A 25,302-nucleotide genomic window follows, 5' to 3' on the forward strand; every position below is an offset into this window, starting at 1 on the left:
GGAAGCCAAGAAAGAAATAGGACTGCTAAGTACGTGGTGGGGCGTGGGGGCCTACTTTTACATATTGATTTTAGCTGGTCAGCCAATGCTTTAGCGTCACATTTCTAAAGTCAGCATTAATGTATAAATAAGTTTTTCTGTACTAGTCTTTTGTTTCATTGTAAAAACAAATAATTGCTGCAAGCATACATATAAAAGACTTTGATTAATAAGACATGCTTTATTTACTGAGCAGAGCAAACCCATTTAGTGCCACCAACAATGATGACTTGGAATAGCTGTCAGAAAAATATTAATGTGAATTTTTCATTAGTCCTCCAACAAAGACAGATAGAAGCAAGACAGCTGCAGATACACAGTCATATAAAAATGCATACAGGTTACCACAACACACCATTATTCACATGAATGGGTAAATGCCCTGTGAAGTAGAAAAAGTAATTTAGATTATCAGTGTAATTGTAAAAAGAATTGTTTTTCTAGTCTTTCTGCACTCAATCACAAACACACAGACATGCATACACAATTGCACATTAACATATAATTGAATTCTGCAGTACTGGTAATCATTTATTTCTGCATCTGAGTTAATATATTCCTTCACATTTTCAAACATATATAGCACTGCAGGATACCAAGTTTCCATCACAGCATGTATTTTCTTTCCCCCCACTACTCTGCATATCTATCAATAACATTTTTATCCCAGCCTTCTATTTGCTGCACAAAAAAGCCCAGTAAAAATTGGACCAATGCAAGACTTTTCCATTAATACAAGATTACAAAACAAGTTAAGGCAAGTAATTATAGTTTTTTGTTTTTCAGATAAATGGGCAAAGCTTTCTGATTACAGTAACCTAGTGTCTATAATCTATTTACATTACCTTCATGCATGTCAGGAACAGGATGGGAGCTGTCATTGGTGGAAGTCAGCATCCTCATCAGGAGAGGATGGGTCTTGCGTAATGAAAACCATCTACATGATAAGGAGAATGCAACACCCATCAAGAGGAGGAGGAAGGTTGACTTAACACATCTGTACCAATATTGGGAAGCTTCATGTTGCAGCCCTCACCTTATGGAATAGCCTGCTTGAAGAGCTCAGGAAAACTTCCACTCTCCTGGCGTTTCATAAACTGAGTGAAACCGAATTATTGGGGGGGGGGGCATTTTTACATCTGTAATAGGGCTGTACTATAATAGAATAGTTCACAAAGATGCTTTAAAGAGAGGAAGGAACTCTGGGCTATACCACTGTATACTATCTGTTACTGTGTGTATTATCTTACTGTGTAATTTCTGCATTGTTTAACATATCATGTTAATACTTATGCTTTGTTTAAGCTTTGTGTCATATTTCTGCAATCCTAATGCTGTTACATTGCTTATTAGATGTCTCATCCTGCTGATTGTATTGACTTACGCAGTGTAATCCACTTTGAGTTTCACTGAAAAAGGCAGACTGTAAATAATGTACATTAAAAAATAAAAACCTTTCATGCCAAAACAACTGGATCAAATCACTGTAACATAGTAAGATGACTGATCCTATCTGCCAAGTGGGCATCCAAGCGCATGTGCAAAGGAGATTTCAAGTAAATATACTTAATTTATCTGCAGAGAAGCTTTTCAAACAGCAAAATCCAAAATGAATGAGCATTCTGATGTAGTGCTTTCTTTACAGAACATATGACAGAAACACTACATGACTAAGTTCAACCCAAAAGAACCCCCCCCTCCCATTTTTACTACAATATGACACACATATCAACCACCAGTCCAAATCACAAAACTATAGTCTGAAGGAGATTGGAAGGCTATCTAGTTCAGTCTCTGTTTGGCTGTTACAGCACCACTGGCCACTCTGCTACATAAGGGCCTCGCAATACAGGTTGCCAGGATGATGTAATGTCACCAAGAGAACTTGCAAAGAATAATTTTCAAGCTTCAGACATGCACCCAGCTTTTAAATCTTTCCTGCACCTATAAGTGCTATCCTCCATTCTACAAATAAACCAAATTACCCGTGCACACAAAATGGTTGATCTCATTAGCTGCTATATGTCTGTGGCACACTATTATTTAGTCACTCTTTGGTTGTCTCTACAAAGATATCATTGTGCAGTTGTCCACTTTCCAGGTTCTCCTCAACATCTGTGGCATGTTTGATTAAAGCTGTTCTTGTATGGCCTTTACGGAAATATCAGGATAGGAAGGTGGGGAATTCTGTACTTTGCTGGCCATATCCAGTGCCACCCAACACCCCATGTTAGGCTTTTGTTTGCTGTTATTTTTAAACCGTTAGTAGATACATTGCTAAAAGTATAAGTAGTGATATAGGTACAACTAATGTTTTTTAAAAGCAGGCAAAATTCACATTGACATTAGCCATCCAGAAGCCTTGGGTGACAATCACAAGCAAGGTGCATCCTTTATGATTATTTAGAAACTGTCATTCAAAATTTAGCTAATATTCCCAGTCTTGATTTGAGGAGCTAAGATTGTTGGCAGCTACTTGCCCGGGGCAAGAAAGAATGTCACTGTGCGAACACAGCTTTCCTCCCCTATTGACTTCTGATCAAAACCAAACACAAAGGGGACAGGAGTTTTAGGCATACAAATTGTATATCATTCACTCGACTTGCATTATAAGTCGTAACTCCCAAATAAGTAATGCTTTCACCATTGTGCTTTGCAGAAAATAGTTCCAGTCGAGGCCCTGTCAACAATGAATTGTATGCCACACTAAATCTGTCAATATTGTGTTAAAATTAGAGCAAAATCAATTCCCAGAAGGCTTTTAGTTCTAAAATGTGCATGTCCACAACCCAGATGCTATCAGATGTTTAAACAAAGTCCTGTTTATACGACGTCAGCTCAGTTGCCTCAACATGTTTACTCATAAATCAATCCCATTGATTTTAGTCACACTTCCAAGCAAGTGAACTGCTGCCCTGGCTCAGTACAGTATAGATTAATTAAAAATCTATATACTGCTTTGGCAAAACATGCCGAGGAAGTATTTATTCCAAGCAGGAGTGGAAGTTTCACTGGGGAATCAAAGAAACCACACTCAGGCCCAACCCCATCTAAATTCTTCTCTTGGTGAGTCTTTAAGATACCATAGATGTCGTGTTATTTCTGCTACACCACAGACTGACACGATTGCCGCTGTGGAATGCAGAGATTCTGCAACGGCCCACGTTTCCCGCCCTGAGAAGGAAAGGCCAAAACAAAGCGTGCAACCGAAAGCTCCGCTCGGCTCCTTCGCCCTGCAACTCCCATAGGGGCGGACCTTGCACGGGAATGCAGCCCGTTCTCCCTCCCTCGAGCGTCGGTTTTCTAGGCGCCACTCAGCGAATGCCAGCAGCAGCACCTCCTGCTGGCGCTCGGCCCAGGACGCGTGTGCTTGCCCTCGGGTGTGGCTCTCTTCGTCGCCCCGTTTCAGCCGCGCCTTAACCCGGCCGGCTTGTAACAAAGGCAAAGTGCGAACCCGCGGGGGAATCCTCTTACCTGCGGGCCAACATTGTGTTCCGCGCCGAAGCTCCAAACGCCTTCCCTCGGCACCTAGAAAATCGCTTTCACGACTGGCTCCGGTTCTACTGCAGCGACTCTGCCGCGGCTCATACGCGGCAGCTGCTGTCTGCCCGGAGCCACGCCTGTACAGGAACTCGGTCCTTCCCTCTGGACTGGCCCAGGGCCAGGCTGTCAAACTCTTCTGAAGAGCTTATTTCTGTTTCCTATTCGAAAAGGCTTGCATGTTTTCCTCTGACGCACCCCTCTGCCACCAGGTGGTGGGTTCCCAGGCTCATTTCCGAGCCTGTAGCCCGAGCGCTTCCATTTAATACTGAGAGACGTTCTCTGCTTTCTTCCTCGTAGACAATCAGTTTGACCACCAGTTAAAGTTGCTAACTCTGGCTTCGGGAGATTGTTGGAGATTTGGGGTCAGTTTCCTGGATATAAGGGAAAGAGCTCAGCAGAAATGTGGTGCCCATACAGTCCACCCTCCAAAGCTGCCATTTTCTCCAAGGGAACCGATCGCTGTACCATGAAGATCAGTTGTAATTCTGGGAGAAGTCCAATGACAACCCAATCACCAGTCTGTTTACTGTGTTTATTTAGAAACTTGTTCCAGGCTCAACTCACTGGTATGCTTACACTTTTCCCTGAGCAGCTAGAGAAACTAATACACCGCATAACAAAAGTTAGGAAACAACCTTTTCCTATCAGCCATTAGGAAATAGCCCAAGCATCGTTTATACAGGCCCAGTACAACCACAAACACACGTGCACACCATGACCCTGCTCCTACCTAGACTTTCAGAAGTCCTGACAGAAACATTACCATTTTGTCAGGGTACAGAGGGAAAGCTCAAAGAGCAGCTCTTCACTTGGGGGGAAAGAAAACACTTTTTGGTTTACACTAAATGCTTGGTAGAGGAAAAACATGAAGAAACAGACACTTGTTGGTAAGAAAGCACCTCTTACAAGAAGATAAAATGTTGCTAAATACTCAGGGAGTAATATATGCAGAGGCTCCTCCACCACACAAACAAAAACCAATACAAATGGAACAAACCCTACGTGAAGGAAAAATAAATCAATCTAAAGTAATAAACCAAGCTGTCAGTCAAAATATAAAATACAGTGAAGAGCACAATATCAAACTTATTTGGGAAAGTATAGTTAAGACACATTTAAAGCTGCCTTCTGACTGGCTCTGAGCCTTTTTCCCTCTCCAGTCACACTTATTATCTCCACATAGAGTCCAGCACAGGCAACAGATAAGGACTGATACTGGGTGAGGAAAAAAGGTGTGTGGGTGGCAGTTTTTGTGTTAAAGTAGAAGACTGAAAGCAGGGAAAAATCTCAGGCATGGTAATCGACTATGAGAGTGTGGTGTGAAATAAGACTCGTGAGAGATTATTCAATTGCTAGTTAATAATAATAACAACATTTGATTTATATACTGCCCTTCAGAACAACTTAATGCCCACTCAGAGTGGTTTACAAAGTATGTCATTATTATCCCCACAACAAACACCCTGTGAGGAGGGTGGGGCTGAGAGAGCACCAGAGAATTGTGACTAGCCCAAGGTCACCCAGCTGGCTTCAAGTGGAAGAGTGGGGAATCAAATCCAGCTCTCCAGATTAGAGTCCCATATTCTTAACCACTACACCAAACTGGCTCTCAGGTTAAGGTAGGAGATGGAATAGAGAGTTGGAGAAGAGGAAAGATGCCCCAAATCTCCAAGAATTTCTCAGCCCAGGGTTGGCAGCCCTATGTTGCCTTCTGCATGAAATCAGAAATGAACATATCACTGAGTGGGTTGCACTTCCATCCAACATATTTAAAATACTTTTCTTGAAGATATAATTGAGTTAGCCTCATTAGAATGGACACAGGTAAGGTAGGCATTTGGAATACTGTGGTTTGAGTTAGTTGTTGAAAAAAAACTTTGAAGATGTCAATAAAATGTAAGTTAAAATGATTTACTATATTTTATGCAGTCTATGGACTCTCTTGTTTTACAGATTTTTTTCCTTTAATATTAAAAAAGTAGTTTGTTACATCAAGTAGCAATACATTGAATTTTTGAAAATAAATGAAAGCACATTGAAATATTTCCCTCCACTGAAAAACTAGTTATCAAAACTGAAGGTATTAAGTTTGGTGATAGAAGGCAAGGGGAGTTCAGAAAATGGGGTATGAGTACTCAAATCAGGGCTGGCATCAGCATACCTCAAGGCAGGGCATTTGCTAAGACCCAAGTCTTCTAGTGAGGCCTATAGTTGCTGAATCCTAGGCATCCCATGTGCTTCACCTGCTGTTGCTCCAGCCATATTCCTTTCCCCTACTTATTTGCAAAGCCTTCCATAATCCTACCTACATACTGTGAACAGTGCTCCTAGGAGAAAGACATACAAGTGATGTATAGTAGTGAGCGACAATCCCATTCTCACACACTACCCAGCATCACCAGAAGGATGTGTGGATGGTGCATGCAGTTGGGAGTACACATGGGCATGGACTGGGGAAAAAACAGACTGTTGGTTCGTGGTCCATTGCATTTCATGGACCATGCACCGTGAACTTTTTGCAGACTGGTTTGTTGGTTGATACTCCATCACCTCCAGGGACCCTAGGACTGACCCCTTCGCACTCAGAGATACCAAACTTGCAGCAAGTCTTCAGCAGGCTCTCCTCCAGCCACCCTCCAAGTTTGGCCAAGATTGTATTTTGGAGGTACGAGTTACAGACCCCCAAAGTGGCCACCCCAGGAAACTTCCAGTAGATAGAATAGGAGCTGCAAAGCCAATTGACTTGCATTGGCTTGCAGCAATTGGAAGAGCCCTAGGCTAACCCAACACTCCACAATCAAATAAGAATTGAAAGGGGGGGAATGAGACAGAAGAGTGAGCAAATAAGAATTGAAAGAAAAAAAATATTAAACAGAAGAGTAAGCCCTCAGCCGAGAAATCCCAATAAGTTTGCTCCCAGAGCCTTGCTGCAGCACAAGTCCCAAGCCTCCCTCTCGTGCAATCCAAAAAAACTCCTGCAACAAGCAGTTCCTCCCTTGGTAACCAGCTGGAGAGTGAAACAGTGGCTCAGCACTGGGTGTTATATATACTGCTTGCTCTATTAGTAGGGCTGCCAGACCCCTGGTGGGGGCGGGGGATCACCCGCCCCCGCTCCCACCCTGCCACCCCCGCCCCTTCCTACCTGGCCAGCGGGGGGCGCACACCTTCCATGCATGCCCCCCTGCGGCGCTGCACGTCAACACGCACAGCAACCACCCGGATCAGGCCTGTTTTGGCCTGGATCGGGGCCCCTGTGGAGCGCAGGAGTGTTCCTGTGCTCCGCAGGGCCCACAATGGGCCAAATCCACGCCAAAACAGGCCCGTTTTGGTGCAGATTGGGCCTGTTGTGGGCCCCTGCAGAGCGCAGGAACGCTCCCGCGCTCCACAGGGGCCTAAAATGGGCCCAATCCACGCCGAAACAGACCCAATCCGTGCCAAAATGGGAGTGGATCAGGCCCGTTTGGGTGCGGATCGGGCCTGTTGTGGACCCCTGCGGAGTGCAGGAACGCTCCTGTGCTCCACAGGGGCCCACAACAGGCCCAATCCGCGCCCAAACAGGCTGCGTGGTGACATCACTTCCCATCAGTGACGTCATCACGCTTGCAGGAGCGCGCGTGCACACACCCCCCCCTCCAGGTAAGAACCAGGTCTCAATCTCCCGCTGGGAGATCGAGGGGGCCTGGCAACCCTATCTCAGAGAATAACAGGAGCTCTCTGGTTGGCAACCACAGCTGCCTATCAAGGTTTTCAGGGCTAAGACTGGTGTATTCCAAAGGCAGCAGCAGGTCTGCAGCCGACTCCCCTACATTGTCTAGGGAACTGATTGCTCTGCTACAGGATGTCTGGTTTCATGGACCAACAGACTGGCCCAAAAGTTGTTGCATCCATGAAAAACACGCATCTCACAACCTGGCTGTTCGTGAATGCTGAACCGGGCCGGTCCGTGTCAAATTTTGGTCCGTTTTTTGGTCTGTGCACACCTCTAGTTGGGAGTACAGGTGGCAGGAGAGCTCATGAGTGAGCAAGTGGACTTGTGGGCAAGGAGAGGTATACATTGCAGGAAGGATGAGTCCTAGACAGTCTCTTCCTGGGGCTTTCCAAAACCTAGAACCAGCTCTGCCTCGAATGCTTTGGGATATGCACCCCTGCATTTAATAATTAATAAAATGGTTTTGGGTTTTTTGCTACAACATGTGGAATACTATGTAAGGTATCTCATGATACATTTAGGCCATATCATAATGGATTTTCATCTTCCTTAAGCCCTGGTAAAGCATGCACATTTCCCGCTTTTCCTACATTTTATTTGCATTCGTTTTCCTGCTCAAGAATTAGCAATAGAGCAGCACCTTATTATTGACTTATGTTGGATTTAAAATTGGATTTGTTAAGGAGCTGATTTTTTAAAAAAACTTTATTTTCTTTTGCTAGGAAATATCAGCCTAAGCTCATGTGTTCAAGATTGGAAACTGGGGGCTGACATGGAGTAGCAGCCTTAAGCAGGTTTACACAGAAGTAACTGCCATTTATTTCTGCACCCTAGTAACAGTATTGAGGATTTTAGCCCAAGATGTCTTTTCCTAGGGCCCAGAACTCTCAGAGAATGTACCTGAAGCTGGATTCGAACTGAGAGTCCCCTAGTCTAAGCCCAACACTACTGGCCCAGCATAAAGATTTAGTGCAACTAACACAGTTCCATTTCCTTATATAACCTTTTTCCCCCTAATTAATTTTCCTATTCTTTCCCCATGAAGCTTGCTTTGTGTACTAGGATTGCCAGGTTCAGGTTGGGAAATTCTTGGAGATTTGGAGGGTACAGTCTAGAGAGGGTGGGGCTGGGGCAGGGAGGGGCCTCAGTGGGGTATAATGCCATAGAGTTCACCATTCATAGCAATCATTGTCCCCAGGGGAACTGATCTCTGTTGCCTGGAGATCAGTTGTAATTCCATGAGATCTCCAGGTACCACCTGGAGGCTGGCAACTCTATTATTTTAGGAGTACTGATTTTAGTGATAGAAACATGGGAACAGGATGCAAATAAAAGCAGAGCAGTATGTTAGATTGCAGCTTTAGTGCTGAAATAACTACAATGTTAGTAGGATGTGCTTTCCATAAGAATCCTATTCCAAGGTCTGCAAGGACTTGGAAGAGTTTATCAGATCTCCAGGATTGTGTTATTTTTACTTAATAACAATTATTATGAAAATAACTATATAACATAATGTAGTAGTTCACTCAGACATTTAAACAATAACTTGATTCACCATCCTCTCTTACTCACACTTCTCCGCTTACTGCATCCACATGATGAATCATTTCCTCTATAAGAATGACATCAACAATGTAACCACAGAATATTGTTCTTATAAGACCTGAAATCTACACCATGCATGCTGGGATTTATCCTAAATTCAGTTCATTTAATATTAGCTCTTGAATGCCTTTGCCTTTTGAATGGCCTCTTATGTTTTTGATGGTAAATGATGAAAAACCAGAGTATAGCAAAATATGTTTATTACATTTTAATCCTGCTCTTCCTCCAAAGAGTGCATGATAGAATACATGATTCTCTCTTACCCATGTTATTCGCTCAACAACTCTGTGCAAGTAGCTTAAGGTGAAAGGGAGTGACTACATTTTCATACAAGAAATTTTATGGGCATTAGGTAGTGCAGGCTCATAAGAGAACTATACCACGTGTGTGACCACATATTTGAATCAGCTGCATGTTTTTGAATAAAAATTGAGGATGACCTCCTTCTCCCTCAAACCCTGCAATACCATCTCCTCTACATTGTGTAGTCAAGCTGGGTCACTGGAGATCCAATTTAATTTCAAGGAAGGAGCTTTGAATTCAAGGTCCTAAGTTCCCAGTAGTGTCCTACAGTGCTGAGACAAGCATCTGTGAAAAGAGTCTGAGGTCTTAAAATTTTTCTTTTAGGGTATGATTCCAAATGAGGGTTATAAATTACGATAACTGACAGCTCATTTGGATTTGAGGGAACCAGTTTTTCCTTCCCAGATTTTGGAATAAATATCACAAAGCACATAATGGTTACTGCTGCTAGAAAAAAATGATTAAGAAAATGATTCACCACTTTGCTATGGGTTATAGTTTACAGCAAACTGTCAAAGCATGGGTCATCTATCACTGACCCATGCTTAGGGAATGAGGAATAAGCATTTTTGAAAACATTTAAATAAAGTCTGCCAAATTTAATTTTAGGAAAGTATCACTCTCTGTGAAACTGCAGTGGTTTATCTGAGTGAACAGTTTGGGGAGCTATAATGTGAGTACTTTTTAGGACAAATTGTATGGAGTAAATAACCTGTTGTGTTTTATCATAATATGGTAGAAGTGAGTTATCTTTAACACTAATACAGCCATTCAGTTTTTTAAAAGTTATGCCAGATCTTTAAAAAAAACCCTGGTGACAGAAGATGGAAGATGGCGGGGGGGGGGCGGGGGGATGTCTACTCAACCTGTTTACTAGGATGGAAAAAAATCATTCAGTCTTAGCAGATTTCCTTACCTAAGGAGAGCCTAATACGATCCAGATTGTGAATGAGTCACTGATTATTTTAACTGGCTTTAACTACTTTAGCGTTAGTAATTTGAATTATAATAACAAGTGATACAGATTAGCTGCTCTGGGCTACGTAAGGGAAAGAAGAGTGTAACAGTGTTAAATATATTGTCGAAGGCTTTCACGGCCGGAGACTGATGGTTGTTGTGGGTTTTCCGGGCTGTATTGCCATGGTCTTGGCATTGTAGTTCCTGACATTTCAATGGCTTCCCTGTGCAATCTGACAAAGTAGTTGATTTTTCAGGTTGGCCAAGTCTGCAGTGTCTTTCATGTTCTTTTAATCAAACAAGTAAGGAAAAACAGTCTCCTACAGGAAAAGTGTTTTTGCCATATATCAAAGGAATCACGGATCAGATGGGAAAGCTTATGAAAAAGCACAACCTACAAGCAGTATTCAGACCCACCAGAAAAATACAACAGATGCTACGATCAGCAAAAGACAGTAGAGACCCTCTCACCTCTGCAGGAGTATACCGCATACCCTGCAGCTGTGGACAAGTTTACATTGGAACCTCACAGCTCAGCATCCAGACAAGAATAAAAGAACATGAAAGACACTGCAGACTTGGCCAACCTGAAAAATCAGCAGTGGCTGAACATAGCCTAACTCAAACAGGACACAGTATCTTATTCCAGGACACCAAAATACTGGACAACACTTCCAACTACTTTGTCAGATTGCACAGGGAAGCCATTGAAATTCACAAGCATAAGCAAAACTTCAACAGGAAAGAAGAGACTTTAAGAATGAATAGAGCATGGCTTCCAGTTCTGAAAAACACCAGGCTAACAAAAGACTCTACAACCCACAATAGCCCTGCAGAGAAGATTAGCGTATCAAGCACCAATCCATATGCAAAAGAACCTCCTCAGGATGCAGTGAAGCATTAGCACGCCATTAACATTTCACCCCCTGGGAAACCCTTACAGGATGACACAACCCAACCCACCTTTCTGAGTAGATATAAATCACTTGCAAACATCTCCTCCACAGTTTGACACTGAGAGATCCCTGTCTTTCGTGCTACACCTCTGAAGATGCCAGTCACAGCTGCTGGTGAAACGTCAGGAACTACAATGCCAAGACCATGGCAATACAGCCTGGAAAACCCACAACAACCACCTAATAGTGTTAAGTAAGATTTGGTGTATTAATGTGACTGGGAGTCTTTACAGTTGCCACCTTCAGATTGGGAAATTCCTGGAGATCTGAGAGATGGACTCTGGGGAGTATAGGGTTTGGGGATGGATTTTATCAGGGTACAAAGTTAATAGAGCTACATTTTCTCCAGGAGAACTGATCTCTGCAATCTGGAGGCCAGTTGTTATTCTGGGAGATCTCCAGGCCCACCTGGGTCGGTTGGCAACCCTATGAACGTCTCGGTCACAAATATACTAATAATTAAACAGTTGCCTTTACAGTGCAGAACGGCAGGGTGGAAAGGTTACACACGTTTCAGTTTCTCTCAAGAAAACTAGCCGAATAACGGAGCTTATTTTTCCCCTGTAGATACACTTTCGTGCCATCAGGCGGCGAAGGCTGCGCAGCCTGGGTTCTGCTTTTTGGCTCAGGCCTTGAGGAGTCACATTTCGCAGAATTCTGTTTCCTCGAATGGTGAGGTAAGCTGTGAGCTGGGGGGAGGAGACAAGTAGATCGACACATAATGATTGGTTGGAGGGCTGGAGTGACGGACTTGCACACTGGCTTATAAATACAGGTTGTTTTGCTAGCTCTGCCGCAAAAACAGCGGGATTCGTGTTTTAAGTAGTGTGCTGGCTGGTTTTCTCGTCTTGCCGCCGGGGGATGCTGGCTGCCTGACTGTGCCTGTGCCGCCGACGCCAACGCCGCGCCCGGGACGCGAATGAAGAAACTGCTTCTCTTGCTCTTCAATTATCGGGGACTCACGCGAGGAGGGGGACGCAGGGGGAAACGCCGCCGAAAATGGCCTCGTTCCATATCCGTGCTGCGCGGCCCGAGGACTGTGTCGACCTGCTGCGCCTCATAAAGGTATCTCTTGCTTTGTGCAAGTTCTCTAGCGGCGCCTGCCCTGAGCCTACGCGCAGCCGGAATTGCGGAAAGCTGACTTAATAAAAACAAGTAATTTCATTTTGCCTCCCCTTGTTTTAAGTTACTGGAAAGGCAGGGACATTCTGAAAAAGAGAAAAAGATGCCTGGGACTTCGAGGGGGGAATCACTGAAAAAAGGCGTAGGAGTTGAATCATAGATTGTGATCACAGAGCTGTGGGAAACGGATACTTAACGGCGCCCAAGTTTAGTTTAAAACCGCAGATGAGCAAGACCACACAGGGAAGAGGCTGGAGGCTTCTGCTGGCTCTCTTTGCTGTCTACGCCGGCACCTGCTTTAACTGGGTAGTGGAGAAATGCTGAAATCTGCCCAGATTAGTCAGCGTGGCCAGTCCCGTCCAGCGCCCACTCACGGCGCTTGTCATTCGCTGTGGGAGCTTAAGAGCTCTAGAGTAAGCTCCGGGTCCCAGTAGCGCTTTAAAGACCGACTGGCTCTGTGTCCTCTACTTTTTCAGGGACACCCCTTCCCCAGTCTTCAGGCATACAGTTAAGGTAAAACTTCTTAGGGATGGGATGTTTTGTGCCTTTCGCTCTGGGCACCAGGCACCTTTGCCCTCCAGCGTCAGCAAAACATCCCACGCACCCCTCCCCCCGTCCACCTCTTGTGCAACAGGCTGCATAATCTCCACCCTGCGCACAAGGAAGTGGCTGTTGTAAAAACAAGAGAAAAAAGAGTGAAGAGAGATTCGGCTGCTGTAACTTCCTCCTCTTTGGACTAGACGCCCTGTTCTTGAAAAACAAATAGCAAACAGTTGTACCTGCTATTTAAGGTAACAGCAGCTCCTTTTTATTTAAGATGTTCCTAATGTTCATGAGTTTTATTTATGGAACCTAAATCATTTGGATGAATTAACGTTCATTCTGTTCTTCCCTGACATTGTATATATCTGAAATGAGAAAACAGATCCATGCTGCTCAATTCTACATCTTGACTAGAAAATAAGTTTACACTGTTTGAAGTGGTTTATTTCCAGGTTGCAGCCTTAAGCTTCTCTAGATAGCTCTGTAGATGCCTGTGCTTTGTAGATCTTCCTATATCCATGTTCTGTTCTGATTCCTCTCCTGTTTCTCAGAACTGCAGAGATGGGTGGGGTGGGGGTATACACTGTAAAAAAGAAACTTGCTCACCTGTGTAAACAACTGCCCAGGGATGAAGGAAACGGAAATACAAAGCTCACAATAAGTAGTTGCTGCAAAAAGATACTAACCCAACATGGTTTTTTTTCTTTTTTTGGACAGGAGCTTGCTAAATATGAAGAGATGGAAGATCAAGTAGTGCTGACTGAAAAAGGTAATATTGGTATGTTAGCTTGACAGGATAACTTCATGATAGTTCAACCATGTTACAGGAAAAAATGACATTAGATATTTATTGTCATCCTATAGATCTGCTCGAGGACGGCTTTGGTGAACACCCTTTCTATCACTGTCTTGTTGCAGAAGTGCCAAAAGAACACTGTACACCTGAAGGTGAAATTTATAGTGTTTTGGGTTGATTAGAAAAATAGAATGTAAACAGCGCTTAATATTATTTATAGAATATAGGTGTGATTCTAGCAACAAATTACAGCAAGAGTAAATGTTAAACTAAACTTACTGAAACAGGAAAATAGTAGCTTTTAAATTAATTGTTCTGTTATCCTGAAGACCAGGTATAATGGGGAAAATATACTTCGTTACATGGTTGTTCTTGTTTGACCCTAACTTATCGATATGTAATCCTGTTGAATCACATGTTTTCTTCAATTTGTCCCCAATCTTCAGGTTACAGTCTCTAGCTTCGCCATGTACATGGCCCTTCCGTGTACATGGATGGGCGGGGAGGTAACTAAAAGATCCGTTACACAATAAAGTAGATGATCATGATATATGAGGTAAGGTCTCCAGGGACAAATATTATTCCCTAACATCTACCTCACAAAGAAAAGAGAGAGAGACAGCATACAAAACACTCGGTAGATCAGAAACCCTGCATGTAACTCTGTTCCTAAGAACACATATAATCTATGAATGTAATATCAGACATGGAGTTATAAGCTCTGACTGGAACTTTGCAGTAATTGGTTTCTTTGCCAGTTGAAGGGTAGAATGTGCAAGTAATAAAACCAAGAAGGCACTTGAATACAATTGACTGAAAAATAAAAGCTCCAATTTTAATGACTGTATTGTGAGCAACTTGACATAAATTAATATAGAAGACAAAGTTCAGATGTGGTCTCTTTGGAAGTTCCGTGTTCATTATTTTAAAGGAATCAGAGTTGAGATGACTGCCACAATATTCTGATCTGCCGTGTAAAACTGTAGAAGCCTGAATTGTATTCAGTCGTGCCAATAAATCATTAGGGTATGCACAGAGTGTCTCTGCCAAAAAGTTGTAATTGTGAAATAACAGTTGATTCTAAATTGCCAGGTACTGCAGTGGTGTGACCATATATGCACTGGAGTAATGTTCAGTTAATGTTGGCTTTGAGGATTTTGGAACATTCCAAGATAATCCTTACTGAGCAATGTTCAGTTAATGTTGGCTTTGAGGATTTTGGAACATTCCAAGATAATCTCTACTTCTTAAGAAACCCTACCCAACTTGCAGTGCTACTCTTCTTCACAGTACATGGCCTGCTCAGATTGACCTATGGTTGTATAGTAGATTAATTTTGCATGTACACAAAGTTTACTGTGACATATGCATATAAGGACATGAAAAATACTAACTCTTTTCTTCCTAATGAGATTCTACTTTATGTTTAAAGTAAACAATAATCTTTCATTACAGGATATGGAATTGTGGGCTTTGCAATGTATTACTTCACTTATGACCCATGGATTGGAAAACTGCTGTATCTTGAAGACTTCTTTGTGATGAATGAGTTCAGAGGTATCATTTATCTTGACATTTAAAGTCTTCTGTATGATTGAGTCCAAACGTATGGATTAGTTTTAAACTGTCAGATGCAAGTCATAAACCAAAATTATCTACTTTTTTTTTTAAGGTCTGGGCATTGGTTCTGAAATTCTGAAAAATCTGAGTCGGGTAAGTAGACGTCTTCCAGACTGCAGAGTTCTGCTTTCTAGAACAGCCACTTAACCAAAGTCAGGCGATTATTACAGCCCTTCTGAGTCTGCCTTGCAAATTAATCAGTCCAGATTTTGCAGTGCCCATAGTTAAGCAGTTAACAGATCAAGTTACAGTAATGATCATAAAAAAATAACTGCAGGAAAGAGTTTAATGAAACATAAAACAGGTTGACATATTGCCTGTGAAGAAGGTACTATATCAAAACACTTGAGATCTGTGTCGTGTGTTTAAACTATTTCCTTCACCTATTGAAATGTTGTCATTAATGGAAGTTGTGGGACTAGCTTCTTAGATTCAGGTCCTCCATACAACCCAAATTAGTTATTTGTTCCACTGATGAAGTATTCAGGTAGGCAGATGTGTGTCTTGGTGAATTGGCTAAATGCAGAATAAGCAACAACTCACATGTCCTAAAGTAATATAAAAGCAACTAAGTGTATCACGGGTGGCTTATTGTGGTGGCAATAGAATACCACTGTTTTGGACTGTTGATGATGCATACTATCTAGTCAACTCAGGTTTGTTTTTTTACAATCAACAGTTGTAATATATTGTTTTCAATTGTGTCAATTGATGTTCCCCTTAAAAGAGCATTCATACTTGAAATTGCAAAGGAGACAAAAGCTGATTAATGTTAAACTTCCATAGAATCTTAATGTGTAATTTGAGAGTTAGTACTGCTGCTAAGCATGGAAAGTCAACAGTTGATAGCAGGGATTCAGTGAGGCAGCAGTACTGCTGACACATGTGCCAGCAGATAAGAGTACTATCTCCAGTATACATGTTCTGTTTGCTTTCTCTAGATGGCTGTCAAGTGCCGTTGCAGCAGCATGCACTTCTTAGTGGCAGAGTGGAACGAGCCTTCCATCAGGTTCTACAAGAGACGGGGAGCGTCTGACCTGTCATCTGAGGAAGGCTGGAGACTCTTCAAAATAGACAAGGAGTACTTGATGAAGATGGCAACTGAAGAGTGAGGGCTTTTGTCTGGTGAATAACAAATTCCATCCAGTAATCTCTTGGTGGTCTTCCTGTTCTGCTTTTCATACACTTCCTACTGAAATAATTAGTATGAACCCTAATTCAAAAGCTTAATTACCAGTGGCATTGTGGCATAAATTTGATTGGAGTTCTGTAACCCGAAGCCCCACAGGCAGAGACAGTTGTGTTAGTTACTTGTCTCTATCCTTCATCGGTACACTTGTCAACCTAAAATGTATATTGTATATAACTTCATTCTTGTAAGTGTCATTCAAATGTGTACAATGTACACACTGGTAGGGTTTTTGTTTTAATTATTTGCATTCATAAGAAAATAAATTGGTTTTCTTTGGCGCGTGTGTGTGTGGACATCTTTTGGTTACAGGCTTTCTGCTGTATACTGAATCGACTGGTGGAGTTGCATGGGCAGGGTTAGGAGGGCTCCTGTTCTTTTCAGCTGCTGGCTCTCCCACCTTTGTCCCAAGTTGTCATCCTCCTGACTCGCCTCTTTGTACCACTATCACTGCTATTACTCTCTTTGCCCATGGTCAACTTGAAGAATTTTCTGTATTGTGCTGAATAGTTAGAACATGCAGGTTTCTCTGGGCTGGGTCATCTGAACCGAGGTGGTGCCAGCTTAAAAGGATTAAACCAGCTTCATCTATCTGTTGCCCCCTTCAAACGTTCTTCAAGTCGGGCAGTAAAGTGGAAAGGGAAGCCTTCCCCTGGCTCCTCCTTGGTGGTTCTGCATGTAGATTGCTCCGATTCCATTGCTGCTGGATGGCACAAGGCAACGGAGACCAGGCAGTGCCACGCAGCCTTCTTTCACCCTGCCCTCTACAAGGTTGGAGGGCTCTGACTCTTCTTTCCTCTATATCCTTATTCCTTGCTGCGCTCTGCTTGGATCAAGACACATTTTCTTTTCCTCTAAGAAACTAGTTCCTGGCATTTTATCTTTGACTCACACACAGCATGTTCAGACCATGACAAAGTGTTGGGGTACTGGAAATTATAGAGTACTTTGAATATTCAAAGAGATTTGCAGTCTCTGGTGTTTGCTTTGCATCAATCCTTGTAAAATAAGTCCATACATTGGAAACTCAAGCTAAAATTGATTTTCTCAAGAACATGTTACAGTAGCAGTGATGAAGTCACAAACAGAGCAGAGATAATGAACCTTTCCCAAGATCTAACCTTGAAGTCATTACTATAGGTAGTAGGACTAAGACCAGTACACACACACACACAATTCACCTTGACTACAATGCAAATAATTCATTTCAGCACCAACACAGATCGTGCAGTCTACATGAGGAACAGAGCACCAGCACACTGGCAGGGCATGGACTGTCCAAACCCCTTGTGCTCACACTTAGCCTTGTTACTGATCCCTGGTTTAAATAAGCCACTCTGACAGATCAGTACAGGCCAAATGATTGGCCTGCTATCTATCTTGGGGTGGAGGTGGGAGAAAGATGGAGTTTCCTTTGCCTAAAATACTTTCCATAAACTTGGTTGTATGCTACAGCACCTAAGCAGGAGTGCAGGAAACTGACAAGCAGCAGATAAAACAGTCAAGTAGTACAAAAAGTAGTCTGGCTTCTGCGTTCCATTTAGCATGTTCTAGATTAATTGTCCTTTCAAAATGTGTGTATATCAATACATACAATTCAGTGAAGACTTCCAACTGCACAATGGCAAAGCATTAATCTAGGATAGATAAAGATAATGAGCTGCAAAATGCAGAGGGATCTATAATTACTGTTATGTAACATGCTTCTACTTGACTCCTGTGTAGTCAGATTAGTTTCTGCATAAGCATACGGGTCATACGAGGTCAATGATTGAAGGGTGTAGAAAGTCCACATAAAATACAGATAGGGATATAATTATTTGAATGGGACTAAAAACAAAAGCATCTAAAATAGCAAATGGATATTAGCAACTAATAATTTTCTAGAGTTGTAAAATACACAAAGGCATACTCAGTGAAAATTATACATTAAACCTGTTAAAAGACAACACTTCTATTGATGCAGTATGTCAGTGAAAAAGGCACAACCACAAAACGCAAATTCCCTGAAGCATCAAATGCTGAAAGACAACAGACTCCTGTGGTTAGATTGACCATAATCAGCAGCATAAAAAGCCCCATGTTTTCTGCAGCCTGTGTGATTTACCTGAAACTGCTGTATTGTAAAAAAATGTGCACTGGATTTTGGGTGCTATTGTATCCACTAGAAAACATACCTTGGTTTACTTGATTTCATTCCTCACCCCCAAGATTGTGGAATGCATCACATACCAAGTACTCTTCTAAAAAAGTGCAAGCAGGCGCCAGGATGTGCTTTACTAAACTTAGTTTAATCATTAATCTTGGGCCTCCTGAACAGAGGCAACCTTTAAATGTAGCAAATGTGGTTTATCATATCAGTCTTCCTTGAAGATTACTGAACTTTTCCTTAAGGTCTCACAGCATGAGCTATACACTTGAGTGGGGGGAAGAAGCCAAAAAAAGGAAAAACTACATGTCAGTTTTTAATAGCCTCTAAATATATCAAAAAGGAAAGCCAACTACAACTTGTTGAATTTTCCATACATTCTCTTCTTGATTTTCCAACATTTTCTCTCATTTCTTTCCCGTGTATGCTCTGTCCAGCAGCAACAACCATCCTATATAGAAAATACGGCAATCATGCAAACAGCCCAGAAAAAGATGCTCATTTGCATTTACTCCTTACCCACCAGTCTTTTGTCATTTTCTTCTAAGCTTTTACTAGCAATTAGAAAATTGCAACAACTAATTTTCCTGGACAGCCATTATGAAGTGGGAATGAGTGGGTGGAGTTACTAGCATTAATCTCTCCCCCCCCAAGCCCCTTCTTCAATTTGTGTGTGTATGTGGGGGGGGGTGGCATCTAATGGGGCTCTGATTTGACCATAGTGGCTTAAGGCGCCAACATATTTTCTATATCACCTGTAGGGGTGTTCAGTTGCAAAAAAATCTTCTCAGAAATGTACTGCTCACCTCTGTGAATGTGTTCATTGTCTGTTAATGTGTGTTACCACACTGAGGTTTTTTTTGGTTCTCATGCTACATTTTAAAAAGGAAATAAACAGTTTACAAGACTTTTGCCTCCAATTTCTAAGTGGCTCATGCATCTGCCATATTATTCTAACATCTCCAGCAGGGTATTGTGGTAGGCGATACAATGCTGAAGTACATAATCTTATTAGCAGACTTAAGAAACCATTTTAACCCACAAGTTGATAAGCAGAAGTTACATGCGCTCATTGAAGTTGTGTAGTTCAGTTAAGTACTTAGCCAGGCCATAAAAGAACAAAACGTTGCCAGGGGAGCATTATCTTATTCCTGGCATGAGCCCCTATATTTAACTATAACTGTGATGAGTACAGAGATGATGTGTGTCATGCATGAAAACAGAAAGGCCTGTTAGGATGTCTTTGGAGGCGAGAGCAGAAAATGCTTTTAAAAAATAACTGATAATTTGATTAGACTAAGGTATATTGTGAAACTTCATGCAAAAAAGAAGATAATCATGAGAGAGTCTCACAACTAGCATATAAGTATCCTTACTAAGGAAATCAGCAGCTACAATACCTTGTAATTACCCTGGTAACATAAGTTCTTCCTGAATTGTAATACTATGCAAATAATCACACAAGATACTGCACAAATACTTGAAATGTAAAGTACATAAAAGCTGCCAATGAGGCTGAAAGTGTTCCCATTTTGGTTGCTCGATATCTATAGAATTGTACAGAAATGTTCAATGTTCCCTGCACTGTTTCACATTGTTTGAAATTTATTTATCAATTTTTAAATATGATACTAAAACAGCAACTGCCAGTGTGGTACCATTTTGTATTTCACCCCGGAAATGATGGATGTAAATAACTGTGAGTAATGAATGATTAACAGGGTTAACATACCTGTAACTTATGTTCATCGAGTTCTTCTGTGCTGACACACATGGGGACTGCGCAGGCGCAGGCCAGCCGCCGGAGAATTTTCTAGAGCTTCCATGGCTCCGAAGGGGCCGTTTGTCGCGCGCCTCAGCGACCGTTTTCCCGCCCAAACGGTCACGTGATCCTCCAGCGACCAACGGCCCCTTCCCTCAGTTCTCCCTTGCCGCCGCTTGACCAACACACTTCAGCCGTAACACCTTAAAAACACCAATATCCGTTACAGCCATCACAGTATTGTGCATTGGAGTTCACAGCGGGGTAGGAGGGAGGGTTGTGTGTCAGCACAGAAGAACTCGATGAACATAAGTTACAGGTATGTTAACCCTGTTTTCATCTTCGTTCTTCTGTGCCTCCACACATGGGAGTGTACCAAGCTTCACACAATAAGGAAGGCGGGGGTGAAGTCCAACACAATTTTATTAAGCAAACAAGATCAACAATAAATAGATATGCATATATACATCTATGTAAAAATACTGTGTAAGGACACATAAATACTCAATATTTACATATATACACACCCCCAGGTACATATATACACACTTTCACTCAAGGGTACCCAACAGGTACGCCAAGAAAGTCATACCAAAACTCCCTCAGGAAAAAAGGGAGTGTAAGACAGCCTTGGCCACAGATACATCCTGCTCCGCATTGACATCAACGGCGTAATGCCTGACAAAGGTGTCTGCAGAGGACCATGTGGCTGCTTTACAAATGTTAACCAGGGGCACCCCCCTGAGGAGTGCCGAAGAGGATGCATGGGACCGCGTGGAGTGGGCTCTGACATGAAGCGGGCAAGCCACCCCTGCTAGGGAATAGGCCTTGCTAATGGCCGCCACAATCCACCTAGACAGGGTCTGTGAGGAAGCCCTGTTACCCTTGTCCTTGGCCCCAAAACATACAAACAGGTGAGGACTGGAGCGGAATCCCTTCGTCCTATCCAGGTAATAGGCTAGGGCCCTCTTCAAGTCTAGGGCATGGAGGGCCTTTTCCCCCTTAGAGGAGGGTTGAGGAAAGAAAGCAGGCAGTGAGATATCCTGCGAGAGGTGGAAGGCGGACACCACCTTGGGCAGGAACTCAAGGCAGGGACGCAGGACCACCTTGTTGGGATGAAACACAAGAAAGGGAGGGTCAGACCGCAGTGCAGACAGTTCACTGACCCTTCTGGCCGATGTGACGGCCACCAAGAATGCTACCTTGTAGGATAGCATATCCAAGGGGCATGTAGCCATAGGTTCAAATGGAGGCAACATGAGACGTGAGAGCACCAAGGACAGCGACCACTGAGGCACTGGCGCTGACACAGGTGGGTAAAGATTGTACATGCCCTTAAGGAACTGGCGGGATTGTGGGTGAGAAAACACCGTAGCACCCTCAACTCGGGTGTGAGCAGCTGATATCGCTGCCAGGTGGACCTTGAGGGAGGAAGCCTTCAAGCCCAGGCCACGCAAGTGGCACAAATACTCGAACACAACCCCCAAGGGACTGTTGTCAGGCACCACTCCTCTGGCAACTGCCCAGAGCTCAAACCTGCGCCACTTGGCCGCATAAGCGCGCCTAGTGGATGGCCGACGAGCATTCAGGAGGACCCTCTGTACCTCGTCAGTAAAGCCTATCGGGGAGGAACGATCCGCCAAGCCGTTAGGTGCAGCTTCCTTGGATCGTGGTGGACCAGGCTCCCGTTTAGGAGAAGGTCTTGCCGAAGGGGCAGACTCACATACGTCCGTTGGGACATCCGCAGGAGCTTCGGGAACCAAACCTGCCGTGGCCAGAAGGGGGCCACTAGAATGCAGTCCGTCCCGTCCTCCTCTATCTTGCACAGGACCCTGGGAATCAAGGGGAACGGAGGAAACATGTAGTGCAAGCCCTGCGTCCACGTAAACTGGAAGGCATCCCCAATAGAGAGGGGGTCGCTCCCTGCCCTGGAACAGAACGTGTGGGCCTTGGTGGTCGCCGCAGTGGCGAACACATCTATCACTGGATGACCCCACATCTGGAAGATCGGCCCAACGCACTCTACGTTCAGTTCCCACTCGTGGTCCAGTAAAGGGACCCTGCTGAGGGCATCTGCCCGGGCATTGTCCGACCCAGCCACGTGTATAGCACGGAGCGACACGCCGTTCTTGATAGCCCACTGCCAAGTGAGTGTGGCTTCCCGGCACAGGGCCATGGACACTGTGCCCCCCTGCTGATTCACGTAGTACATGGCAGTCGTGTTGTCCGTCTGCACCAAGACCTGACGATTTCTCAGCAGTGCTGTAAGAGACACAAGTGCGAAACGAATGGCCCTTAGTTCAAGCACATTGATATGGAGGGTCTTTTCCCTGTCAGACCAGACATCTTGCACAGACACATCACCACAGTAAGCCCCCCATCCCAACAGAGAGGCATCAGTGGTAACCGTGATGTCATGGTGTTGATACCCAAAAGGGGTCCCTCTAAACAAGTTGTCATCAGACAGCCACCAGTTCAAGGAGGAGAGGATGACCCTCGGGATAGAGAATTTGAGGGACGGAGGGTGCAGTAGAGCATCATACCTCCGCACAAACCAGTTCTGGAGAGGGCGCATACGCAGCCTAGCGAAAGGCACCACAGAGGTGGCCGCTGCCATATGCCCTAGTAAGCACTGGATAGTGCACACAGACTGGAATCGGTTCCTTTTAAACATGGACACTAGACCCCTTAGGGACCGAGCCCTCTCCAAAGGGAGCAGAGCCTTACCCTCCACAGAGTCTAACAGTGCACCAATGTAGGACACTTTGCAGTTGGGCACCAGTTTGGACTTCTCCAAGTTCACCAGGAGCCCCAGGCGTTGGCAAGTGCTAAGTACCAAGCCAATGTCCTGCACCAGCCTAGACTTCGAGTCAGCCACGATGAGCCAGTCATCGAGGTACGGAAAGATGGTACAGCCTTCTTCCCGTAGGAAGGAAACCACAGGGGCCACACATTTAGTGAACACTCGTGGGGCAGTGGACAGGCCAAAGGGGAGCACCTTATACCGGAAAACCCGTTGCCGGTAAACAAAGCTCAGGTACTTCCTGTGCTCCTTCCGTATGCCCACGTGAAAGTATGCGTCTTTTAAGTCAAGAACCGCAAACCAATCCCCCTGTTTCAGCAAGGCGATCACAGCCGCCAACGTTACCATTTTGAATTTGGTCACCTTGAGGAAGGCATTAAGGTCCCTCAGATCTAAGATGGGACGTAAGCCCCCATCCTTCTTAGGGACCAGGAAGAACCTAGAGAAGAATCCCTTTACAGAGTCCTCATAGGGCAATTCTTCCACAGCACCCTTGGCCAAGAGCGACACGATCTCCGCATCCAGCTCGGCCATAGTGTTATTGACAGCTGTCAGGGGTGAACTGCATCTAGGCAGCTCAACAAATTCCAGCCCGTATCCCAGTTCAACAATAGTTAAGACCCATGAGTCAGATGTTATTGACTCCCACTCAGAGAGGAGTGGACTAAGTCTGTCCGAAAAGTTCGGGGATACGGCTGGCGTGACCCGTCAGTACTGCCTCCCGGTGCCCTGCTGATCCTTCTGCTGGGCCGGTTGTTGTGCCGGACGAGGCTTGTAGGGCCGACGCCTCCTCTGCTGTTGTGCGGGAGGGTAGGGCCGCTGTTGGTAGGCAGGATACTGCTGGTAGCCCGGCCGCTGTTGCTGGTATCTGCCCTGGTAATGGTAAGGGCCAGATCGGGGAGCGTACCGTGACCTGGAGGAGGGCTTGTCCGCTGGAGCCAGACCCAAAGACCGCGCCGTCTGCCGGTCCTCCTTCTTTTTCTTCAGGGTCTCGTCGGTCGCTTTGGAAAAGAGCGAGTCCCCCTCAAATGGCATGCTCTCCACTCTGGAACGCACCTCTTGGGACAGGGCCGTAGACCGCAACCAGGAGTGGCGCCTGAGGACCACCGCCGAAGCCATCCCCCTAGCAGCAGTGTCAGCAGCGTGGCTCCCTGCGTTCATTTGCTGTTTCGACAGCCGGACAGCCTCTGTTTGCAGCAGGGACACCACCGCCCTCTGCTCAGGAGGGAGGTCCCGGGTATAGGATGCCAACTTCTCCCAGAGGTACAGCTGGTACCCTGCCATGATGGTCTGGTAGTTGGCAATCCTCAGACCCAGCGAAGAGACGATGTACTGGCGCCTGCCCATGGCATCAAGCTTCTTGCCCTCTTTATCGGCAGGCACCGAGGAGTGACCCGATCGTCGGGGGTTGAATTCCTCTGTGACCAGGGAGGAAGGTGGAGGGTGTTTCACCAACGCCGGCCAGGTACCCTGCTTAATCTTGTAAAGCTGCTCGATGCGCTTGGATGTTGGAGGTTGATCGCAGGGCACCTGCCATACCTTCTCCACAATCTCCTCAATACCCTCGAGCATGGGGAAGCCAACATACGCCGGATTATCCCCATAGATACGCTTGAGGAGCTTGTCCTTGGTCTGGGGGACTGCCGAGGAGATGTCCATCTCGAGAGCCTTCGCCATCCGTGCCATCTGGTCGGCGAAGATGCGGAGGTCCTCGAATGGCGAGTCCGCAGATGGCACTAGCTCCTCAGCTGGCGATGGTTCGGACCATGACTCCGACTGGTAGCCGCCAAAGCTCTCCACATCCTCCTCATCGGAACCGAGCTGGGATTCCGGAACCTGGTGCGGAGGGGGAGCCCACGTCGACCTCGATGTCGAAGGCCTCGGTTCCGACACGGAGAAACCCGCAGGTGCCCCTTCCCACCGGCAATGGTATGGCGAGGGGAGGTAGGAGGCCTGTCGATGTCGGGACGCAGTGGACCGGGCCGATCGGATACTGTCCCCAGACCGACGTCGCTCACGACCGGCAGCCGGTGAAGATGGACGGGCAGGGGAAGGACGGCTCCGACGAGGAGACGGGCTTGGTTCCAGCCTCGGCGACCGAAGAGCAGGCGATGGTCGGCTCCGACGGCGCGGGCTCGGCTCCGGCCCCGACGAGAATTCCGCGGGCACCGTTTCGAAGGCCATCGGATCCGGCACTGGCACGGCG

General features: G+C 44.9%; 2 protein-coding genes across 4 annotated transcripts in view; one reads left to right on the plus strand and one right to left on the minus strand.

Moving 5' to 3' along the window:
• Positions 1 to 3,646, minus strand: part of ACOT9 (acyl-CoA thioesterase 9) — a 40,068-nt gene extending 36,422 nt beyond the window's left edge. Inside the window, exons 1-3 of one of the 3 annotated variants that reach the window (XM_054974313.1) lie at positions 3,514 to 3,620; positions 885 to 976; positions 395 to 421 (exon numbers count right to left, since the gene is read on the minus strand). In XM_054974313.1, coding sequence (XP_054830288.1) covers positions 395 to 421; positions 885 to 976; positions 3,514 to 3,527 — 133 coding nt within the window. In that variant the 5' untranslated portion in view covers positions 3,528 to 3,620. Of the gene's footprint in view, positions 1 to 394; positions 422 to 884; positions 977 to 3,513 lie in introns of all 3 variants that reach the window. The other 2 variants (XM_054974314.1, XM_054974315.1) reach the window with 2 other exon arrangements.
• An 8,250-nt stretch (positions 3,647 to 11,896) lies between these two features.
• Positions 11,897 to 16,662, plus strand: SAT1 (spermidine/spermine N1-acetyltransferase 1). Its single transcript, XM_054973516.1, has 6 exons — positions 11,897 to 12,177; positions 13,495 to 13,546; positions 13,642 to 13,725; positions 15,029 to 15,130; positions 15,246 to 15,286; positions 16,135 to 16,662. The coding sequence occupies exons 1-6, from the start codon at positions 12,112 to 12,114 to the stop codon at positions 16,303 to 16,305; spliced, it is 516 nt and encodes a 171-aa protein (XP_054829491.1). The 5' UTR covers positions 11,897 to 12,111; the 3' UTR covers positions 16,306 to 16,662.
• The last annotated feature ends 8,640 nt before the right edge of the window (positions 16,663 to 25,302 follow it).

The sequence above is a fragment of the Eublepharis macularius genome, chromosome 3 (genome assembly GCF_028583425.1).
Source record: "Eublepharis macularius isolate TG4126 chromosome 3, MPM_Emac_v1.0, whole genome shotgun sequence".
Classification (NCBI taxonomy): domain Eukaryota; kingdom Metazoa; phylum Chordata; class Lepidosauria; order Squamata; family Eublepharidae; genus Eublepharis; species Eublepharis macularius.